At 50.8% G+C, this 22463-nt stretch overlaps 10 protein-coding genes across 10 annotated transcripts; 6 read left to right on the top strand and 4 right to left on the bottom strand.

Moving 5' to 3' along the window:
• Positions 1-1188: 1188 nt before the first annotated feature.
• Positions 1189-4338, top strand: N7525_000276 (putative serine/threonine protein kinase; the record flags this gene model as incomplete). Its single annotated transcript, XM_002558634.2, has 3 exons — positions 1189-2080; positions 2142-2239; positions 2293-4338. 3 exons carry the CDS (start codon positions 1189-1191, stop codon positions 4336-4338), a joined length of 3036 nt encoding a protein of 1011 aa, XP_002558680.2.
• Positions 4339-4674: 336 nt separating this feature from the next.
• nut2 (mediator complex subunit NUT2) lies at positions 4675-5383 on the top strand (the record flags this gene model as incomplete). The annotated part of the gene is made up of 3 exons (XM_002558635.1): positions 4675-4705; positions 4759-4855; positions 4993-5383. The coding sequence occupies 3 exons, from the start codon at positions 4675-4677 to the stop codon at positions 5381-5383; spliced, it is 519 nt and encodes a 172-aa protein (XP_002558681.1).
• Positions 5384-5936: 553 nt separating this feature from the next.
• N7525_000274 (fungal specific transcription factor domain-containing protein) lies at positions 5937-8335 on the top strand (the record flags this gene model as incomplete). The annotated part of the gene is made up of 4 exons (XM_061211520.1): positions 5937-6045; positions 6711-7229; positions 7289-7676; positions 7726-8335. 4 exons carry the CDS (start codon positions 5937-5939, stop codon positions 8333-8335), a joined length of 1626 nt encoding a protein of 541 aa, XP_061070746.1.
• Positions 8336-8439: 104 nt separating this feature from the next.
• N7525_000273 (HpcH/HpaI aldolase family protein) lies at positions 8440-9369 on the bottom strand (the record flags this gene model as incomplete). The annotated part of the gene is made up of 3 exons (XM_002558637.1): positions 8440-9005; positions 9074-9166; positions 9216-9369. 3 exons carry the CDS (start codon positions 9367-9369, stop codon positions 8440-8442), a joined length of 813 nt encoding a protein of 270 aa, XP_002558683.1.
• A 356-nt stretch (positions 9370-9725) lies between these two features.
• Positions 9726-11788, top strand: N7525_000272 (IlvD/Edd family dehydratase; the record flags this gene model as incomplete). Its single annotated transcript, XM_002558638.2, has 3 exons — positions 9726-10322; positions 10370-10524; positions 10579-11788. 3 exons carry the CDS (start codon positions 9726-9728, stop codon positions 11786-11788), a joined length of 1962 nt encoding a protein of 653 aa, XP_002558684.2.
• Positions 11789-12113: 325 nt separating this feature from the next.
• Positions 12114-13451, bottom strand: N7525_000271 (putative erythromycin esterase; the record flags this gene model as incomplete). The annotated part of the gene is made up of 1 exon (XM_002558639.1): positions 12114-13451. The coding sequence occupies one exon, from the start codon at positions 13449-13451 to the stop codon at positions 12114-12116; it is 1338 nt and encodes a 445-aa protein (XP_002558685.1).
• A 434-nt stretch (positions 13452-13885) lies between these two features.
• Positions 13886-15162, top strand: N7525_000270 (uncharacterized protein; the record flags this gene model as incomplete). Its single annotated transcript, XM_002558640.2, has 2 exons — positions 13886-14726; positions 14795-15162. The coding sequence occupies 2 exons, from the start codon at positions 13886-13888 to the stop codon at positions 15160-15162; spliced, it is 1209 nt and encodes a 402-aa protein (XP_002558686.2).
• A 517-nt stretch (positions 15163-15679) lies between these two features.
• N7525_000269 (putative inositol phospholipid biosynthesis protein Scs3) lies at positions 15680-16734 on the bottom strand (the record flags this gene model as incomplete). Its single annotated transcript, XM_061211519.1, has 2 exons — positions 15680-15781; positions 15847-16734. The coding sequence occupies 2 exons, from the start codon at positions 16732-16734 to the stop codon at positions 15680-15682; spliced, it is 990 nt and encodes a 329-aa protein (XP_061070745.1).
• Positions 16735-17579: 845 nt separating this feature from the next.
• Positions 17580-18814, bottom strand: N7525_000268 (uncharacterized protein; the record flags this gene model as incomplete). Its single annotated transcript, XM_002558642.1, has 5 exons — positions 17580-17610; positions 17683-18311; positions 18368-18504; positions 18559-18570; positions 18706-18814. 5 exons carry the CDS (start codon positions 18812-18814, stop codon positions 17580-17582), a joined length of 918 nt encoding a protein of 305 aa, XP_002558688.1.
• A 268-nt stretch (positions 18815-19082) lies between these two features.
• Positions 19083-22241, top strand: N7525_000267 (translation initiation factor 2; the record flags this gene model as incomplete). Its single annotated transcript, XM_002558643.1, has 3 exons — positions 19083-19106; positions 19157-22028; positions 22090-22241. 3 exons carry the CDS (start codon positions 19083-19085, stop codon positions 22239-22241), a joined length of 3048 nt encoding a protein of 1015 aa, XP_002558689.1.
• Between the last annotated feature and the right edge of the window lie 222 nt (positions 22242-22463).

The following is a 22463-nucleotide window of genomic DNA, read 5'->3' as shown; positions in this document are numbered from 1 at the left end:
GGAAACCTTCCAAGGTTGGAATAGTAGCGGAAAATACCAGTTCGAGGCCTATAAATCAGGTCCAAAGATCCAGAGTATCTCAAAGCTACTATATCACCGAATTCTACATAGATACCGCAGTTGTTTCCCTATTCTGTGGTCAAAAGGTTCGTATTCGCCACTTCAGCCTCTTCCCAGCGTATTATAAGGAGCTCGGCATGCTTTGGATGCGTACATTATTTTATGAAGGGTCCAACTACACGCGCTCCCTATAGTTTACACAGCGATTGCTGTTGATGTATACCTTTATACCCCTGTGTATCTCAAGCTGCAGACCAGCGCAGAGAACATTCGGTCCAAGCATGTCCCTCAAGTGCTTTGGCCCCGAGGCAGATAGCGCTGGGCGCGGAGCGCTAGAAAACACTTCTTAATCTTGCGGTCAAGCGGTTGGGGAAGATAATCTGAGCGTAGTGGGTCCAATATATTCGAGTTGGAGGATGTAGCCACCGACCTCGGGAGGCTTGTTCACTGGATTAGGGTTGATAGTGTGGAGGTGTCGTAAAATGTGACTCCGATGTTGAGACGAAAGGTCATGATCCAGAAAGGAAGAAAACGGCAAGCAACTATATCTCATGACCACCGTCCGCGGGTGTTGCGAGAGCGCTCCAATATAGATGTTCACATGATCGGGGAATGAGGTGCGGGACCATGACCAGGTCGAAGAGGACATAGGGCCTTAGAAGAGGCATTTGGAGTCATGCTGGCCCACTTAGGCCATGCTGAACACTGGATATTAGTCTGGCAGTGGAACAACCCGCGGACGTAGTGAAAGTAGTTTAGGAGAAGTGGATGTGGAAGACAACCCCGATGGTGAGAGGAAGAAGACCCGGCAGAACGTGATCCGCAGCCGGTGATTGGGTGGCCTTCCACTTGAGATTCCAATACACCTTTCTCTCCATCGGAGTGTTGATCGTTCTCTTTCTATCTCACCTCAGTTTCGAATCTCCTCGTATCCCCGTCTGTAATAGTCTGGTAGTCAGGTACTACCCCGTGTTTCCACCCGCCAACCTGTCCTTTTAGTTCCCCTCCCAGGCACCTATCTCCGCCAACCTTGAACCCCCCCCCCAAACCTCCCTCCCACTCTCTATGCCGCGTCGCTAGCCACCGAGAACCGATTTACGACCTGCCCTTGAAGGGCATTCCGGCACCATGTCCTCTCAATCTCACCACGGTCATTCCGCGACGCCACGTCAATTCCCCGTCTACAATCCCGTCGCCGCAGTGGCAGCACCTGCGGGGACCTTGCTTCCGGGCACCAAGATTCAAGTCGGCAGCCATCGCGTGGTAGTGGAGAAGTACCTCTCCGAAGGCGGTTTTGCTCATGTCTACGTGGTGCGATTGCCTCAGCCAGTCAATGGGTCCGAAACCGCAGTGCTGAAGCGGGTGGCCGTGCCTGACAAGGCGGCCCTTGCTAACATGCGCACTGAGGTGGAAACCATGAAGAAACTCAAGGGTCACCGGCACATTGTGAAGTATATTGACTCGCATGCCTCGCAGCTGCGTGGAGGTGGATATGAAGTGTTTCTGGTCATGGAGTACTGCGCAGGTGGTGGTCTTATCGACTTCATGAACACCCGGCTTCAACACCGGTTGACAGAGCCGGAGATCGTCAAGATCTTCTCCGATGTTGCTGAGGGTGTTGCCTGCATGCACTATCTTAAACCGCCCCTGCTCCACCGAGATCTGAAAGTTGAGAACGTTTTGATCTCGGGTAAGGGGAGTTCCGCCACCTATAAACTATGTGATTTTGGATCATCGGCACCCCCTCGTCCTGCTGCCACTTCCGCCGCCGAGGGGCGCTTGATTGAAGACGACGTGCAGCGGCATACGACGTTGCAGTATCGAAGCCCAGAGATGATTGATGTCTATCGGAAGCAACCGATTGACGAAAAAAGCGATATCTGGGCACTTGGTGTGTTTTTGTACAAATTATGCTATTATACAACCCCCTTCGAAGAGGTCGGTCAGATGGCTATTCTCAACGCGACCTTCAAATATCCTTCCTACCCTTCGTTTTCGAGTCGGCTAAAGCTGCTCATTGGTGAGTTTGGAACCTTTATTTGGCCTACAGTGGATTATCGATGGCTGACGACTCCGCACAGGCTCAATGTTGAAGGAAGATCCCCGCAATCGTCCCAATATATACGAGGTTGTGCGCGAGGTGTGCAAAATGCAAGGAAAGGAAGTTCCTATCAAAGATGTCTGTTGCCCCACGCCTCTTTTAAAGGAAACTTGACATTGACTGTCGATTAGATCTATTCCAACCGCTCTGTTTCGGAAGCGCGCAAGTATCAAGAGCTGCCGCCCACGCCCACGGAAGCTCCTGCCGTGGGCGCAGTATTTTCGCCTCCAATGCAGGAGACCGAGATAATCCCAGAGATTGCGCCTATGCGGCGTGGTCGACCTGGGAAATCCTCCTCGTCCCAACCTAGCTCCGAGAGACCGAGTCCCTCGCCCTACCGACCCGCTGCTGAAGGCTCGTCAAGTGATCCTTTTGCAGCCCTGGATGGCAGTGCAGCCCGGAAGAAGACGGCAGAGGAAATGTCAAAACGGTTCCCCTCCTTGGACCAGTTTGACATTTTGCATGAAAAAGGGGACAAGTTCGAATTCGAGCCAACAGTAGAATCTAAGCCCGAGGACGAGGATCTATCTCGAAGACTCACCAACGCCCTAGCCGATGATGCTTTTGCCCGACGTGTCTCGCCTGAACGTGCGCCGAAGCCAGTCTATAAGCGGCCATCCCAGAATTCTCCTGTCCGAGCACCTAATTTGCGTGAAACTCCCGCGCCGCAGTCTGTTCCCTTGTACCAGCCAACCCCTCAGCGGCCCACGATGGTGTCGACAGGTACCATGACCTCGCCCATCCAAACACCTCGTTTGCCGGACCCAAAGCTGTTGAGCCGTCCAATCTATCGATTCCCTTCGTCTGATGCTGAACACCGATCTTTCAGCGAGCCATTTACAACTGAGAAGGAACAGAGAGTGACACGGCCGCATAAGGCGCCATCCCCTCCTATGTCGAGCTTGAATGTGGAAGAAAGCTCGCGGCTGCCTTCTGACCGTATATCCAGCCAATCTAACTCTGCGCGCCCCTCGATGGAAACCTTGAGACGGCCTCCGACATTAGAGGTAAACGAACCCGTGGGGCGTTCCAAATCCGCCATTGGAAAGGCTCGCCCGATGTCAGTCCAGGCGGGAGTGAGATATGACCCGCCGTATGACTCTGAGAGCCCGCGGTCGTCGCTGGATATGTCTCGCCTGCAATACGAGGGAGGCGCGCCGCTACGGTCAGTGCGTACCGATGTGGATCGTGAGTCTGATCGAACTATTTCCTCTGATGTCGATTACCTACGCGCGATGGAAGAAGAAGAAAGCAACCGGAAGCGAGAGAAACGCTCTAGTGCTAGCCACAAACACAACAAGCGCGGTAGTCTGTCTACTTTGTCGCTTTCTGGAGGCAAGAACCTGTTTGCTGGTCGATTTGGCGACGCATTCCGCCGATTCGAGGCGGGCAATCCAGAGAAGTCCTCGTCGCCATCCGTAGAGGATGCACCCCGCCAGGGTCTGATTGGAACGTCGGATTCAGCCGACGAAGGCCTTTCGCCAAATGACGAGATTACGTTGGAAGACGCGGACCGGGACGATATATCACCGGAGATGCGCCGGGAGCTTGAACGCCGCCGGCTCTCGCAAGAGGAAAAACGGGTTGCCAATGCCGCAGCTGAGTACCGGCGCCGGGTTGCCGAAACAGGCGACGGGGGTGGAAGAACGACCGGGGATGGCGCACGCTCCCGCACGATTCAAAATAAGGTACAATCGTTGCTTGGAGAGTCTGAAAAACCGACCGTTCCTAAAACTGCTACTGGATATGGACGGTTCACGGAGACTTCCTCTTCTTTGCAGGCAAAGCAGAGTGAGGCCAGACCCACCAGCTCCAGCCAGCTTCCCGCTTCTCACACATCCGGCCCGACGTACGCTGCTCGTGACGGTTCAATGGCACTCCCGGATCGTCGAGAGCTCCCGCAATCTGCCGCTCCTACCCCTTACCCATCCACGCAACGTCCCGCAGCTCGACCAGCTGCACCACCCAAGCCCAAGAATTTGCGTGCTGGAACAGCTACCTCGCGACCGGGTACTGGTCATGACCATGGTCCCTCCCAAGAGACCCAGACCCCAGCAAGCCCGGGCGATGACTGGGAGGCCAAATTCAGCCAGCGTTTTCCAAGTTTGTCCGGACTTGAGATGGAGACAGAGATCAAAATCCCGAAAATCTCTAGCCTGAGGACGCGGGAAGTGTAAAGTATAGGATACAAGTCTTGTTTCACATGATGCGGGTTCAGCGTGTGTTCGTGTGTTCGCCGTGCGGGCGCAACTCGGGGAATAACATTGGTTTCCACGAGCTATGCATATATAGACAGTGACATATTGAACATTACATAAGTTCTCTTTAAGACATCCATGGATGACTCTAAAGGCTCTACCTTTATTTTCTGCAATCGTAGCTGGGAAGGCGCTCGATCTCAACCATACTAAGTTCTTCAACTTGTCCTCACACCGCCTTTGTTTCTCCCCGCAACAGCAAGGGAAACCTCACTTTCAGCTTATAGGTCGACAGTTCTTTAGATCTCTGAGATCATGGCGCCAGTGACTTTGAAAACGGTCGATGGTGGGTTATGAGCAGCAGGAGCCTTGAGAGCACACATGCTAACCCTCATGCAGACGACCTCAAAGATGTGATCCAGCACTTATTCGAGATCCAATCCGCCGTCCACGGCTATCTGGGTCCGGAGACTCAGCAGGAGCTTGTGCGAAAGATGTACGTCAGCTGCAAAGCCATCCTATGCTTCTCCATTCTATATTCCCATAAATGTGTTCTGTCAAAGCAAAAGACTTCCCGACAACCAACATCACTAAACACCCACCCTACGCATCATCAAAGCTAATACACCCCAGCAAAAACCTAACCCTCGCCCTGTCGACCCTGTCAACACACACCCAACTCCCGCCGACACAAGAGAACCAACCAGACGCAAACACCGACCCCTCCAACCCCTCCCTCGCCAGCATCCAGCTCCCGCCAGAGATAATTGACTACGTCGACTCCGCGCGCAACCCGGACATCTACACGCGAGAGTTCGTCGAGCTTGTGCAGCGTGGTAATCAGGACCTGCGCGGGAAGCGCGAGGCCTTTGCGAGCTTCCGCGACGTGCTGGCCCGCGAGATGCGCAGCGCTATGCCCGAGTGCCGCGGCGAGGTTGATCGTGTAGTTGCCGCGACAAGTGGGGCGGTTGATGGTCCCGATGGTGCCACCGAAGCTGCGGCTACATCTGGTGGTCTGAATTGAAGGCCTTTTGATAACTAGGTGCAAGTCTGGTATTCCTGGTTGGTAGACTTGCCTTTCGTTGGCAGGGATCGACTTCGCGGACCGAGGTCTAGTATGGCCTTGATATTCGGTTCGTGTCTTTAGCCGTTTGAAGTTCATGGAGCTGGTGCATTCATTGGAGTTTTATGGTTCGCATTGAGCGTGGCGCTTGCAAGGCTTTTTACCCCCCTTTCGGTTGGTGTATATATTATCATAGTTGAGAAATCCTATAGCGATCTTCTGATTGTTAATAATCAAGCGACAAGCGTTACTTACCTATACGTAGTTATGGAGTTGATCTTCATATTCATTGTACTCTGTAGCAGACATCACCACTAGAGCGCGGAGATTGACTACGCCTTATCTTTGTCACAATATTTCTCTAGTTTCTGATAGGTTTACTTGACAGTAAAGTGGTGTATGATCTCGATCAAAGCCGACAATTGTCTTGACTGTTATGATATTCCCTGGCAATTTCATGCTGCCTGATAAATACGGCAACAAACCTTGGAAGTAATATGGCTGACGTCATCGGATGGACATGAAGCAAATCTCGGAAGATGAGTTTCCGGACCTCATGAAGTACAATGCCAGCTCGAAGGACCCGATCGGCGGCAGCGTGTTTGCATTGTCGCCAGAAAAAGGTGCGTACATATGTATTCCAAGCCTTACACGGACTTTGAACTCATTATTGGATTAAAACAAATAGTTGAAGTGTGATGCCCAAAGGCCCCAGTGTGGGAATTGTCTAGCCAAGAGTATCGATTGTCAGCTAGGCGTGGTCCAGAGTAAGCCAAGGTACAAATGAGATGTCTACGATCAAGATTCATAATCCAAGCTGATACTTTGTTTTTGGACCGACCAACCACCGTATTGCGGAATTAGAGCAGGAGAATGAAATCCTTCGACAGAAATGTGCCCAGCTCCGGAGCAGCAACACCATTTCCGCTGGAAGGGTCCAATCAGAGCCGGATCATTCTGTTACATCGGAAAGCACTCCACGTACTCCATTGCCATTCTCGAGAGTAACGGGCATTGGTCTCTCGTGGAATGACTCTCCCTCCACTTCAACTAGAGATGCATCACACCCAGAAGTACCGGAGAACGACCGCAGAAACACGTCATTGTATCATGGCCCAACGAGTACAGTGTATGATGATACTAGTCCGAACCACGATGAACAGAATAGACCAGGTCAATCCAACGAAGAGGGAACGCGGCATTTTCTCTTTTCCCAGACAGCGAGGCAGAGCAAGTTGGATCTCATGCAATACGAACTATGGTTATGGTACTAACTAGGCAATAACAGGGCAGCTTGAGCCACTCAATCTTGCCGCCGGAAAACTCGACTTTGATGGCATCGATCCTGAGATCGGTATGCATTTACTCTCCATATACTGGAGTCGTCAGCTTTACACAGCACAGATAATTTACCGGCCGGCTTTCATGCGAGATATGGCCTGCGAGGGACCATACTTTTCCAAATTGCTGTTGAATGCGATCTTTTTCGTGGTATCGAAGCATTGCGACCGACCAGAGCTTCGTTCAGACCCAAATGACATTACGACTGCAGGGTGGAAGTTCCGGCAACGCTTCACGCAGCTTTTGCGAGATTCCTTCGATAAAAGCGAAATGACTACCCTTCAGGCATTGTTGATTATGTCTAATGCGCTTTTTTCCAGATGTGACGAACGGAGTCTGTCATGGCTATACGCTGGAAATGCATTCAACATGTTCATTGATCTTGGTCTGCATGTGCTTCCTGCTGTGGATAGTATCACTGCCGAGGAACTTGAAATTCGAAAGCGAGTTCTCTGGGGAGCATACTGTGAGCTATCACTTCCCTGTACTGGGTACTGCATGAATTTCGTCTAACTTCTCTAATAGTAATTGATAAGATTCAATGTCTTTTCCAAGGGAGACCTCCTCTTCTCAACCGTGTCAACTTGAGAGCGTCACTAGACTTCCTGGATGACTATGATGAGCTCGAACCTTTTCAGGGTATCACCTACATGAATACAAAGCCTGGAGTGATTCCATCACTGAATGTTTCTTTGCTCACCAATTTATGCGAACTGACAACAATTGTGGAACGTATTCTTCGTGAAATTTATTCGGAATCTCGAGAGTCAAATTTGATCCATAGGGATAGGGCAAATATCTCGGAGGAAATCAAGTCGCAGCTGAGAACCTGGCGCCAAAATTTGCCGCTTCGGCTTGACTATCTGTCATTCCCAGATCAGGCGGTCTTCCTGCCTCAGTCCGCCTGTCTTTTGTATGTTCCTCGCGCCAAGTCTAATTGATAGATGCTAACTATTGGCAAGAGCTTTGTTCAACGTGCTTATCATTTTGGTCCACCGTCCTCTGATAATTGGTCACGACAGGGTCATCAATTCAACAACTGCCCATGAGTCAGTGAACGCATGTACAGCAGCTGCGAACCAAATTGTTCAGATTCTCCATGACTATTCGCAGCACTTTTCTCTGAGCAGCGCACCGTACATGCTGTCTTACGCTACCTATATCAGTGCAACAATCCACGCACGGATTGTTGCACAGAAAGGGAGTAACTCAAGCATGTTTCAATCACTGGTTCTTTGCCGAAATATTCTTGCGGAACATACACGCCTTTATTCTGCAGCAGAGAAGGCTAAGGAAAATTTGGATAAGTTGATTTCTCACTTAGGGATCAGTGCTGCAGACGACAATCTACGCACTGGAAGCCCCGGGAGTTCTGGGAGCAACTTCCCCAACGAGCACATGGTCATGGATGAGTCGATTAATGTTGCCAGGGAACCCGGCGTCGCAGATGGTGCAGTTGAATTTGGATCTTCCCTGATGAGTTTGGAATTATCGGATCTAGATCTTGAGGCAATTGCTCAAGGCTTTCAGGTTGATGTAGAGTCGCATTCGTTCTGGAATTCTTTGGTATGAATGACCATACCCTCACGATATGCACACATGGATGGCCCCTCATGATTTACACGATCAAGAATAGCGAGACAAACAAAAGTTGCTCCAATGGCATATAAAATGCACTAGCTACCGTAAGGCCCAGAGGCAGTCCTGCCTGCTTTCTGGGTGACAATCTCCATCTCACTCGCGAGCGAGCTAGTCAGAGCACCAACATCAGTCACAACGTTGACAAAGTCATACCCTAGGTCGGCATATTTCTTTGCCTGCTTTCCATTTCCACAGTAGATCCCAGCCTTCTTGCCTGCCTTGTGCGCCGAAGACAGAATTCTCTCGATGGCTTGTTCTAATTCAGGCGCAAAAGTGCTACCCAACACGGGGTGCCCAATACCATTGCCCAGGTCAAAAGGTCCGACAAATAACAAATCGAGTCCTTCGACGGCGGCGATAGAATCAACATTGTCAAAAGCCTCTTTCGTCTCAATCTGAACTGAGAGCAGGAGATTGGCATTGGCCTCAGTCAGATACTGGGTGGCTGATACATCCCTGCCAAACCTGTCCATTGGAAAAGGCGATCCGAAGCCTCGCTTCCCTTGAGGTGGGAATCGACAAGCCTCGACGAAGGCCTTTGTGTCTTCCACTGTTCGCACGAGAGGAGCGAGAACTCCGTGTGCGCCTGCGTCCAGGGCACCTATACAAAAGATGAGAAATCTTCAAGTGGGCTAACGTTGGAACAATATCAGGTCTTGTTTGACATACGTTTAATCATCCAAGATTGGAAATCTGGCACGCGGACAATCGGGCTCACTCCATATGACGTTATGGCGGGGACAGCTTCGTGCATTGCGGCATCTGCGAGGAATGTTAGCATGGAATTCCTAACAATGGCAAAGGCGCTGACCATCAATATTTCCGTGTTCACAGTCCACTAAAACCCAATCGTATCCAGCTCTTGCTAGAGTGCGAGACATGTTGCTGCCGGGCAGTAACTGCCACACTCCCAGAGCGAGGCCGCCCTTGTCGAGCACTGTCTTTACACGATTTAGACCTTGCATTGTTGATGATTTTGGCGAGAGTGAGTTATTGGAAGTCCTATGAATGGGAAGTGAACCAATAGCAAGTCGGACGTCATATCTAAGAGATCCCGATGTCCGGATGGTCACATCCCGAGAGGCAAAAATCTCGGCTCGTCACGGTGATCACGCGGGGCCAGCAAATTGTACGATTCCGATGATTCGACCCCGAATAGCTCGGCAAGTGTCTCCCGACTGCACTCCGCATTTTCAAAGCACAAATGGGAAGCCTGCCATATATAATCCATATATAATCCATTGTTCCCCTTCACATGGAATGTTCATCCCACCCGGACACTACCTCAATCTATAGTCATCTATAGTGCACATATAACACCATGGCGTGTTCCGACAAGAAGTCCTGTGAGGGCTGCTCATGCAGCGATGACGCCAAGCCTCAAGCAATCAACATCGAAGACTGTCTAAGTGAGTTGCAGGCCCTGAGACGACGCAATCAAGAGCTAGAAATGCGCATGGGAGTTGCAAGCAAGGCAGATAATGCCCAAGTACCAGTCAAACAACCAGGACGAACACTTCGTTCGTCTGCATGGTTCGACTGCCGCAGCAACCCCGGCATGACGGCTATCTACATGGAGCGGTATTTCAACTACGGTATCACCAAAGAAGAACTCATGTCTGGTAAGCCGATGATTGGAATTGCTCAGACGGGCTCAGATATTGCGCCTTGCAATCGCCATCATATCGAGCTCTCCAAGCGAGTTCGTGAGGGTATCCGCACTGCTGGAGGTATTCCCTTTGAGTTCCCTACACATCCTATTCAGGAGACCTCGAGACGGCCCACTGCTACCCTTGATCGTAATCTGGCGTATCTTGGCTTGGTGGAGATCTTGACGGGGTATTTCCTTGATGGTGTTGTGTTGCTTACCGGGTGTGATAAGACAACCCCGGCTTGTTTGATGGCTGCTGCTACCATGGTAGGTATCAGCCTAAGGGATTCCTAGATCCATGCTGATGTTTTTAGAATATCCCTGCTATTTGTATGAACGTGGGACCTATGCTCAACGGTTACTCCAAGGAAACTTTGACCGGAGCAGGCACTGTATTGTGGCATGGGCGAGAGCTCTACGCCACGGGTGACATTGATGAACATGAGTTTATGGATTACATCGCCCGAGGGTAAGCCATTTCTAAAGCTCCGATTAATGACCCAGAATCTAACCCAAATTCCAGAACTCCCTCAGTCGGCCACTGCAATACAATGGGGACTGCCTCGACGATGAATGCCCTCGCAGAGTCCTTAGGAATGGCACTTCCCGGGTCAGCCGCTATTCCTGCTGCCTACCGTCACAGAGCCCAATGTGCATATGAAACAGGCAAACGAATCGTGGAAATGGTGGAGGCAGACCGGAAGCCGTGTGATATTATGACACGCGAGGCCTTCGAGAATGCTATCGTGGCGAACGCTGCAATTGGCGGCAGCACAAATGCTCCTATTCATATCAACGCCATCGCGCAGCATGCAGGCGTTGAGGTGTCCATGGATGATTGGGATACCTTCGGATCTACCATCCCGCTGCTGTTGAATATGCAGCCTTCGGGCGAATACCTCGGTGAAGAATACTACCGGGCTGGAGGACTACCGGCTATTATGGCTGAGTTATTAGACCAGGGCAAGCTGAACGGCGATGCGCTCACTTGCAATGGCAAAACTCTTGCCGAGAATGTCCGTGGGAAGCATACATGGGATCGACGTGTCATCAAACCATACGACGATCCATTGATGAAAGATGCCGGATTCGCTCATTTGAAGGGTAATCTCTTCGACTCTGCAATAATGAAGACGTGTGTCATCTCACCCGCATTCCGGAAGCGATACCTCTCCAACCCCGATGACCCAGAGGCATTTGAAGGATCTGTTGTGGTGTTTGACGGACCGGAAGACTACGAACATCGCCTGGAGAATACGCCACATATCGACGAGAAGACCATCCTTGTTATGCGCGGTGTTGGCCCAATTGGGTACCCTGGAGCAGCAGAGGTTGTCAATATGCATCCACCAGGCCGACTCTTGAAAGAGGGTATTGATGGACTTTTCTGCATCGGGGACGGCAGACAATCGGGAACATCTGGGTCACCTTCTATTTTGAATGCTAGCCCCGAGGCCGCAGCTGGAGGCAATCTTGCTATTTTGAAAGATGGGGATAGACTGCGCATTGACTTGCGCAAACGGCGGGTTGATATGCTCATTACCGATGAGGAGATCGAACAGAGAAGGAAAGCATTGGGTACTGAGGGATATCCCATCCTCCCCAGTGGTACTCCGTGGCAGGAGATCTTCCGCCAGGAAACTGAGCAGCTGAGCAAGGGTATGGTGTTACGAAAGGCAGTCAAATATCAACGACTAGCTCAAGAAGGCCAACCACTGCGCCATAACCATTGATAGGTGGCACATCGTACAACGTTGTTGAGCAGTCGCCTTGTTAGGTTTCCACCTGGTAGAAAGTCTTTGGGCGTAACAATGTTTATAAATCTATTTATATAATACTCCAAATATCCCATATCATATATTGAAAGTGCTTTTGTAGGAACTACCTAGGGTAAGCTTGCAAGCCGGAAGAACCAACTGTGTGACAAAATAAGGAGAATAACTGCAATTCTCGTCATGTGGATAGTAATTAGGCACACTGAGGAAACACGGCATCAAGAGAAAAAGATACCGAAGGAAAAAGGCATTTGGGCTTACGACTAACAGAGAAAGTATACCACTAGAGTCCGAATGGATAAGTTTCGCCCTTTCCAAGCGGCGTCTCGGGTTGGATGACCTCCAAAGGTTTGACAGCCTGGGTCCTATCGAACCAGATATAACCATCAAGCTGCTTGTGAAGGAAAGCCTGCGAGTAGTGGGAGACACGCTCGGTATCAGGGCGGTAGATGACACCAATGAAACGCTCCAGCCGTTGCTCAGCAGCCATAGCTGCGCGCAGAGCGGGATCTATGCGGTCCTTACGCAATTCGAGCACGAAGCTGGGCACCCCTGTATCATGGGCAACAATTTCCCAGCTATCATCTCGGGATGGACGGACGGACATGACCTCCATATCATCGTCCCACTCATGGGCCGCCGCGACAGTGCCGGTGTGAGTTCCGCATCCAAGAATGGTCACATTATCGCCTCCCAGTCGTTCACGGCATAGCTGCCCGATGTTGATCTCATTGCGGCGATAGCCCATGCTTGTATAGCGCGCATCCCCGACGTGGGAATTGTGCGCCCACACAATAGCTTTCTCTCCCTCATTGTGCTTTAGCAGGCGTTCCAAGGTGTCAAACATGTGCGTGTCGCGCAGGTTCCACGAACTCGCTGAGCTGTAGTACATTGACTTGTAATACTTCTCCGCGTCCCGAACCAGGTGCGCATTCTGTTCGCCGCTGTGGTATTCATCGCCATCATGCGAGCTGGCATATTCAAGCCGTTTCTCCAGAAGTTCTCCGAGCATCTTAATCACCGGGGCTTCACAGTCTTCCATGCCTCGAAGGGATGCCAGACCATATGAAGTGGGTTCATCAACCCAAGGCTCTAGACACCCATATCGCTGGCGCGCTTGCTTGGCTGTCGGTCGGTCAACCTTCTCCAAGTATTCAATCACAGCACGAATCGAGGCTCCCATGCTGTACAGGTCCAGCCCGTAGAACCCGGCTCTTTGCTCTGGTGGGAGGGCCTGGTTTCGATCACGCATCCATTCAACTAGCTGTTGCATCTCGGCATTCCTCCACATCCAGGTAGGGAATCGATTGAATGGTTCATATTGTTTCGCTTTTCCTCCAATTTGCGCCTTGGGACCTGGGCGCAAGCGCACGTATCGGTCGATGGCCTCTGCATCCGGCCAGTCTGCTTCAACCGCGACCATGGTATAGCCATGTCGTTCAATGAGTCGCTTTGTGATCTCTGCGCGTGCAGAATAGAACTCAGATGTCCCATGGCTGCCATCGCCTAGGAGAATCACTCGGCTACCCGCAAAGGTATCGAAGTGTGATGCGAAGCCCTTGTCCTCGATTGCAGGCAGGGGCTGCACTGCTGAATTGAACAGTTCCTGTAGTTGAGGCATCCTTTTCGTAGTTCGAAATATAGACGCCAAACGCATGGACGGTTAAGCTGTAGTTGGGGAGACCTTCACGGGAAATATTCTCACGTAGGTGAATATGTCGAGTACTGACATGCTGGAGATTACCCATGGCATTTCTATTCTTCTTACATCAATACAACATAGTTATGTTTCCTGTTTCCTGTTTCACGGGACTTTTCCCAGCGAATTATTGGCATGCCGGCGACTAAACAGTCATTATGACTTCATTCTTGATGGCAAACCACAACGCTTCAATTCCGACGATACTGGAATAAATGACAGCTCAGAATAAAATTCGGTAACAAATGCGGTGGTCCAGGTGTCTCTTATACAAACAGCAGACTACTAGACAAGCGATCATTCATCCCAGCAACTACGCATGTGCCCATCCTGTTTCAAAGGCATATATCTCGAGAATGGCTCTCCCAGTCAGCAGTCCGTCACCGCGGCTAGACCGCTGTGGACAAGCTATGGAATCTCTTTACGGGAGTTTTAGCAACATCGAAGACCCAAACACCTGGACTCCACCACCGAGATCAGGCGGTCATCGGGGGCGGTACCTATGGACAGACGCCTTCGGGGTTGTCAACTTTCTCACAATGCACCAGGAGTATAAGCGAACTGGCAATGATACCACTGGCGATGACCGTTATCTGGTGCTGGCTGGTCGTCTGATTGAGACTGTTCATGATGTCCTGGGTAAGACTCGAGACGGCCGCTCAAGACTGCGAGGAGCAACAGATGAGAACCCGCTAAGCGGTGGATTGAGGATTGGCAAGACAGATGCCCGCGGTCCAGATGGCGATGGGCAATATCATCATTATCTAACGGTTTGGATGTTTGCGTTGAACCGGATGGCTAAAGCATCGGGAGATTTGAAGTACAACAGGCAAGCCATAGAGCTGGCAAAAGCGATACACCCCAGGTTCTTTGTTGATCGCGCGGCAGCTCGACCGAGAATGATATGGAAAATGAGCATGGATCTGTCAGAGCCGCTGGTCAAGTCAGAGGGTAATCTTGACCCGATTGATGGCTTTGTTGTTTTCCGACTCCTGCAAGATACAGCGATGGAAGCAGGTGATGGTGCATTCTTGGCCGAGGAAATTGATGACTACAGGCGCACTATGGAGCGAAAAGGAGAGCACTTTGTCTCAAGTGATCCTCTAGATCTGGGTATGACTTTGTGGACGGCCCATTGGTTTTCTGGGCGAGAGCGCTGGGCTGCTGACCTGGCGGGGAAATGCTTCGAGCAAATATGTCAGTGAACTTTGTGTCGATACTCCGCGAAACACAGTAAGGATCAAGCTGACTAGGGATGGAACCAGACAATCTGTTCGAGATCAACCAATATTTGGAGCGCAACATCAAATTTCGGTTGGCCTTTCGTGAGTTTGGAACCTGCATGGGTATCCAATGCCAGTCAGAGGTGAAGGAGAAAGAACGCACAGTTGACTTGAAATGCTACTCCGACGCCATCATTGCTGCTTGGGATCCATACATGCAGCTATCCATATCCGATGATCTGACACCAGCGGACTTGCGGCCTATCACGCGGGTGATGTATGCGTCGGCATTAATTCCAGGGGGTAAGCTAAGCCAAACGATTCTCTATGATGAGTCCGGTATTTTGACACATTTCCCAATTCCAGCATTTCAAGCTGGATTCCTAGGACCGGAACCAACACCAACATGAACAAAGTCATATGTGGTGTTATGCCAGGGCAGAGATGAGCAGTCTCTTTTTGGATCCCATACAAGTATCTCGGAAAGGGATAGATACGCTGTTGTGTAGGACAGGCAGTCATTGGCAATTGACGAGGCCGATTGGAGAAGGATTTTCATAAAAAGATTAAGAAAAATCTCAGTCTTCTAATCTTCTTTCCTACTCAAATGTGTCCTGGACACAGGAAGTTCATGGAAGTTGCCCTTTTATAGTCACGTCAGACGTTCCTTCCTCGGATCAGAGTCCTAGTTGATATGCGAGAGCATATCAAAGGTATCTTAGAAAGGACATCTATCACTCTACTGTACAATCCATCCATTGTATAGGTCCGACGGTGATACAAAGCACTCATGTATAACCTGGTGTTTCAACATCAGGATGAAGACGGTTTGAGGGCTTTTCCATGCCTGAAAACAATGCAATCTATCATTATCATTCGGTATATTCACAGCTGCTGAGAATTAGATCTCGCAGAAAAAACGAACATCTATACTCCCGGAAGTCCAACCACATCCCTCAATGGTGCTATCTGTCTTGGAAGAATATAGATTGCATACACAGCGCCCAAAGCAATGAACAGCCCGGACCACTAGAGAGATCGTTAGCCCATATGAATGTCTGCCCGGGTAGTATCTTGCCCAAAATTGTACTCACCTTTTCTAGCCAAGTGTGAAACCAAATCGCGGTCATGAAGAGCATCCACCAGCCTAGGCCAACAACACCCCAAACAAGACGGAGTGACCATGTTCTTGCGAACCCGCCAGTCTCAGTTGAATCGATTACCGGAGTACTATCGGCATCACTAGCCTTACGTTCACGTCCCGCGTCCGCAGTGGGACCAGCTTGCGACACACATGCGGGTGCGTGTGCGCTAGCCCCGACAGCCTCAAATGCCAGGAGTCCCGTGGCCAGAACCAGCATCAACACATGCCCGCTGATATCATGCCCGCCCCTCCATGCGCCACCGGCTGCTTTGCAGGTCGCTGCTGTGAATAGCGTTTCTAGGCCGGTTGGGCTACTCTGCCCAGCGGTCATCTTCTCGACTTCCTCGAGAGCACGTTCACATTTGCCGCCCGTGGCTACGAAACCGCGATCAATGATCGCCGGTCCGAAAAACCATTGTGTTGCAAGATACCATACTGTTGTGGCGAGTGCGTAGCGTAGAATGGCTTGGAGTGTGCGTCGGAAACGTGCTTGTTGCTGTGACGAGGATTCCCGGCGAGATGGAGAATAGAGGGGTTGGAATATGAGGAGCGAGACAAAAGCGGCTGTGGTCCATAACCATCCAATTTTTACAAAGTAAACATTGAAGATATTATTCTTTCGAGCGAAGTAGTTGACCGGGCTTTCGGATAGATGCAGGTCTGTAGCCAGGGATGGGGCCAGAGGGCTCGCGGGCTGTGGGGAAGAGCCAGACAAATCTCTGGAATGGCGTGCTGTTGGGGAGATTGCTGAGAACAAAGACCCGAGTAATAATGTGGCAGGGTATATGAGGAGAACAGTCGAGAGGAGGGTGACAGGTCGCGCGGTGGCTGTGGCCATGGTTGTGAGCATAGGGCGAGATTCGAGTAGAAGGAAACGAAGTCGTATATTGTGAAAGACACGAGAATTCACCAGCGCATTCAATTATGACCACAGAGCATGTTGCAATTGGGAAGGTTGAAGTAGGATAAGTTGGCGACCTGGACAGATGACATCAGGGTTTGCCGAGGCTGCTGCATGAATGCCTCAGGCGTCAAACAAATATCAAACCCCATGAGAAGAACACCAAACCTGTAATTTGTCTTCAAATCTAAGATATCTCCGGTGCCGATATATGCATGTGGTTTTGTGGTTATAATAGACTAACGAGGAAAGAGCCAGCAGCTACACTCTGCTAGTAGTCCTATTTCGTACAAGTGTAGAAATGCTGGGCACCAATGATGGTCAATTGTAAGATACTGGAACTGATGGATGTCGAGAACGTAGCGAGTACATATGTAATAATAAAGCATCCATCCTTGGATTGCTATACCATACAACAGATTTACAGAAGTGTCATGTCCATCACCGAGCGAACAATGCTGCTCCCCCGCCGGTATTTCCGACTTATTATCATCGACTTGGTGCTTGATAGGCGTCCTTTGGGAAGAATCTTTGAGGACTTCTCATTGGTAATGTAGGGATCTCTGTATATGGGAAACACTATATATCTAAACTCACAATTGCTCAATGTCAAACATGGATATAGATCTCTATAAGCTCTGAAGTGCCGCTCCCTTTTGTAGTGGGCCCCCATCCAACTGTGGGGTATTTAACGGAGCCCTGGATATCAAAGAATTCAAGTGAAACCGAACAAAAACCAAATGCGTCAACTTTCATCATAAAAATATACCCTTACTGGACATTTAACCGAGCGCTTGCATGGCCAACTCGACACTGGGGAGAAGGGTTAGCTGAAATCCTAGAAACACGAGCATCAGAAGCGAGCAAAGGAAAAGGTAGACATACGTCAGGAACGTTCCGGCAGAAACAGGCATAGCTCTCAGCAGAGTAGGGCCAATACCCTTCCAGAAACCACCGAGACCCTCAATGGCATAGGTCTTCTTGAAGCAGTCGCGCATGGTGCTGAACTTTTGCTCCGCGCCGAATCCATCTGTCTGCATCTTACTCTTGATAACGTCGAACGGGTAGCTGGAGAGCCAGAGGACCTCGCCAGCCAGACCACCGTAAATGGCAATCTTTGCCTTAGACATATCCTCACGCTTGATGTTGTTACGCTTAGCATCCCCGTTCATCATGAACTCAAAGGCCATGAACCAGGCGCCGTAAGCCTGGGCCTCACGGAGGAGAGTAACTGCCTGGCCGCGGTAAATACCGCGGAGGGCACCACCCTGTGCGGCCAGCTTGCTCACGCAGTCGATAGGGCCTGAGTACAGACGGCCGGCGCCGTGCGGCTGTGCCTGCAGGCGAATACGCACATGCTCAATTGGGCCCGACAAAACGGAGTTGGTGAGACCGGCGAATGAACCGGCCATGTAGTACTGGGTGTAAGAAAGGGCCGAGTTGGCGTATTTCTTCTTGTTCAGCTCTTCCAAGCGGCGACGTGCCTCATGGTAGGCACCGAATTGGACAGACACCTGAATTGGTTAGAGGATTTGTCTATAGTGGACCTTGGCCGCGGGGAGCAACTCACGCAAGCACCGATACCGATAAGCGGGGTCAGGGTGCCCTTATAGAAGGCAGTGGGACCTTCCTTCTTGAAGATCTGGGTTGCGCACTCTAGCGCACTCTTGTACTGAGTGGTAGTTTGCAGGCGCACCTTGACGATGTCTGCCGAATTATTAACCAATGCCTCCTGGGATGTGCTTTACGCAGATCACATACCAAAGGGTTGACCTAAATTTTTGTTAGCAATTGCTTGGGTTTTACATGTTTAAATATCTTTTTCCAAGCACTGCTCATGGCGAGGTTCTCGTCTCATGATGTCCATGGCTCTCCCCGGAATTCAAACAAAGTAGGGTGCACACATACCGAGCATAACCTGGGCCATTCCACCCACTGCGCCCGCGGTTAAATCCTTGATGGTGCGGAGGGCACCACCGTTGCCCTTATCGATACTGTCAATTACCTCAGTCTCCATGTTTCAAAGGATTCAATCGCAACTAAAAGTATAGACAGGAACACAATCCGGGGATTCCAGACTTTATATCCAGCCCGCTTATCGCTATGGCGACATCTGCCCTTCTGATTCGACAAGAATCCCGAAGCACGTGACTTTACCGGCGGACATTTTACATAAGCGTTTGATAGCCATAGCTGACATAAGCAGTGACATAAGCTCCTCTTCTCGATCTTCTGGAAAGGGAAAAAAGTTGACGGATCCAGATGTGTGGATAGACCAGTGAATGATGCATCGTCGGCCAATCTGCAGGGTAAGTGAGCAGTTGCTAAGTGTCGCAACAGTTTCTAACTAAATGTACAGCTATCGCGTCGCGCTGAGTGGTCGAATTCAGCCTACCGAACACCGACTTTAACAGCTCTCACAGCCCGACGGACCATACGGTTGTCCGCGACACGTTGGAATTCGTTGGGTCCATCAAACGAGAATGATGATGGCACTGCTTCAAACCCGGCGCCGACGAAGCCCAAGTTCGGCAGCCGATGGGGCTCTAAACAAGCTACACCATCGGCGGGCTTGAGTTTCGCAGAACAGGCGATGCGCCAAACCCTTGTCGCCAATAATCAACCCCCGCCGCCAGTACCTGCACCAACGCAACGTAGGCAAGAACGGTCAAATCAACAATTGAATTCGGGGCAATCAAACCAGCAGAGGAAACCGTACGTCCGGCGCGTGAGTCCTCGGGATAATCAAGATGCCCACATGATGGGATCGAGAGAAACGCCACGGCACCAGAGGAGGAGCCCGTTCGGCCAAGAGAAGAATCCATTTAAAGAAGAGAATACAGGGAGTTACACGAGGTGGCCCAAAGGATCCTCGCGGAATCAGGAGAGGAATCCCTTTTCCAGAGGAACGAAACCGGCGTTTGAAGAAGAAAACCCATTCGCCCCTGAAAAGACACAAAACAGATTCCAGGGCCAATTCCAGAACAGGGCGACTAGGGACCATCCAATGGCCCACAATGACTGGAAATGCCCTGAGTGCATGAAACATGTTTTTGCCTCAAAGCAAGTGTGTCCATTCTGCAAAGCCTCTCGACCTAGCGACGCCCAGCCAAAGTTCCGAATAACCAGAGAATATAGCGATTCTCCTGGGCCTTCACAATTTAAACAGTCCCGATCCCCTTCTGAGTATACTAGCAAGTTCCAGCAATTAGGGGAGTCAGTTTTGACTGAGTTGGAACAAGACGTTCAGCCGAATACAACAGAAACCACAAAGCGCCATTCAGAAAAATCCGACCGACCCCGAACAAAGGAGGAAGCAGAAGATTTCAAGAAGAACCAATGGTCTTGGGATATGTCTGCACTGGAGCAGCTAGAAAATCTAGAGGAACAAGAACAACCGCCGCCGTCGAAGCCTATGAAGCGCCGTGAGGGACGCAAGGGACGTGAGAACGAGTCTGATGGGGCGGACTTTGACTCAGAAGATCGTGAGCGCCTCCGCGCAGAGCGGAGACGTCAGCAGAAAGAAAAGAACGCCCAAAGGGCTGCAAAGAAGGCCGCCGCGCAGGCAGCACCAGCTCCTCTTTACCTGCCCGAATTCATCAGTGTTAGCAACTTGGCCGATGTCATTGGCGTGCGGCCGGCGCAGTTTGTGCAGCGAATGGAGGACATGGGCTTCGAGGAAATCACGTATAGGGATATCCTCGATGCAGAAACTGCGGGATTGGTGGCAGCCGAGTTCAACTACGAGGCCATCTTTGACAGCGGCAAAGCAGATCTACACGCTGCTCCTGAGCTAGAGGACACATCTGGCCTGCCACCTCGGCCGCCTGTGGTGACTATTATGGGTCATGTTGATCACGGCAAAACCACGATCCTGGATTGGCTGCGCAAGTCATCTGTGGCAGCGTCTGAACATGGTGGTATCACCCAGCATATTGGTGCATTCTCCGTGATGATGCCTTCAGGAAAAGCCATTACCTTCCTTGATACTCCCGGCCATTCTGCATTTTTGGAGATGCGTCGCCGCGGTGCCGATGTGACCGATATTGTGGTGCTTGTGGTTGCTGCTGACGACAGTGTCAAGCCGCAGACTATCGAGGCCATCAAGCACGCCACCCAAGCTAAGGTTCCAGTCATTGTCGCCATCAGCAAAATCGATAAAGAGGGCAACAACCCTGATCGAGTCAAGGGTGACCTTTCTGTTCATGGTATCCACGTGGAGGACTACGGAGGTGACGTCCAGGCTATCGGCGTCAGCGGCAAAACTGGACAAGGAATGGTTGAACTGGAAGAAGCCATCGTCGCGCTCTCAGAGATGCTCGACCACCGCGCATCCACCACCTGTAACGTCGAGGGCTGGGTCATCGAGGCCTCTACAAAGAGTTATGGCCGCGTAGCATCCGCCCTGATTCGACGTGGAACCCTGCGGCCAGGCGATATCATTGTTGCCGGTACCGCGTGGGCTCGTGTCCGCACCCTCCGCAATGAAGCCGGCGTGGCCATCAGTGAAGCCACGCCTGGAATGCCCGTTGAAATCGATGGTTGGAGAGAGCAACCAGGTGCTGGCACCGAGCTCCTACAGGCGCCGACCGAGCAGAAAGCCAAGGACGTTGTTGATTACCGCTTGGAGAAGTCTGATACCCAAAAGATGGGTATCGATATGGTTGCTATCAATGAGGCTCGTCGTGAACTTCTCGAGAAGCGCAGGCGCGAGAACGAAGATGAAGAAACAGCAAAGGAAGTCGAACCAACCGGCCCCAAGTCGGTCAATTTCGTCCTGAAGGGTGATGTGGACGGTTCAGTGGAGGCGGTCTTGAACTCCGTTGCCGCAGTCGGTAACAACGAAGTCTTCGCCAATATCATCCGTTCAGGTGTTGGTCCTGTCAGTGAATTCGATATCGAACATGCTGGCAGTGCCAATGGCAAGATCGTCTCATTCAACCAGGCCATTGATCCTAATATCATGCGTATCGCAGAGGCGGAGGGCGTCGATATTCTGGACCACAACATCATCTACAAACTGATCGATGACATCAAGGCCATCCTCAGTGAGAAGCTGCCTCCAACGATCACTACGCGCGTGACCGGAGAAGCCGAGGTCCAGCAGGTCTTCGAGATCACTGTCAAGGGACGTGAAAAGACAGCCATTGCTGGAAGTCGTGTGCGTAACGGTCTGATCAATAAAACTCGCAAGGTCAGGGTACTTCGCGGGGAGGAGATAGTCTACGATGGTAAGCATATCACAAGCAGCTCAACACGAATAACTTAGACCAAACTAACTTTCCGCAACAGGTGCAATGGTCTCCCTCAAGAACGTCAAGAAAGACGTCACTGAAATGCGCAAAGACACAGAATGTGGTATCGCTTTCGAAAACTGGACAGGTTTCGCACCTGGTGACCATGTCCAGTGCTACGAAGAGATCTCTGAGAAGCGCTATCTGTGAGATACTCGTCCTGTGATCTCAAGGTCTACGCGGTCGTGATAACCGCTTGTATTATCTGTCTGGGATCATTCTAACACTCTCCATTCCCCTCATGATCTTCATTCAAGTTTTGTATTATATTTTCATTCCTCTCGACATGGTTGACTTGCATTTAGGGTCTGGGCGTTGTTGCATCCCTATTTGGTAGGGACCGGGGCAAAAGTATACAATGAATCTAATTAG

The sequence above is a fragment of the Penicillium rubens genome (assembly GCF_028828025.1).
Source record: "Penicillium rubens strain IBT 27055 chromosome Unknown utg000001l_segment0_segment0, whole genome shotgun sequence".
Taxonomy (NCBI): Eukaryota; Fungi; Ascomycota; class Eurotiomycetes; order Eurotiales; family Aspergillaceae; genus Penicillium; species Penicillium rubens.
This window is presented reverse-complemented; position numbering and strand designations above follow the sequence as displayed.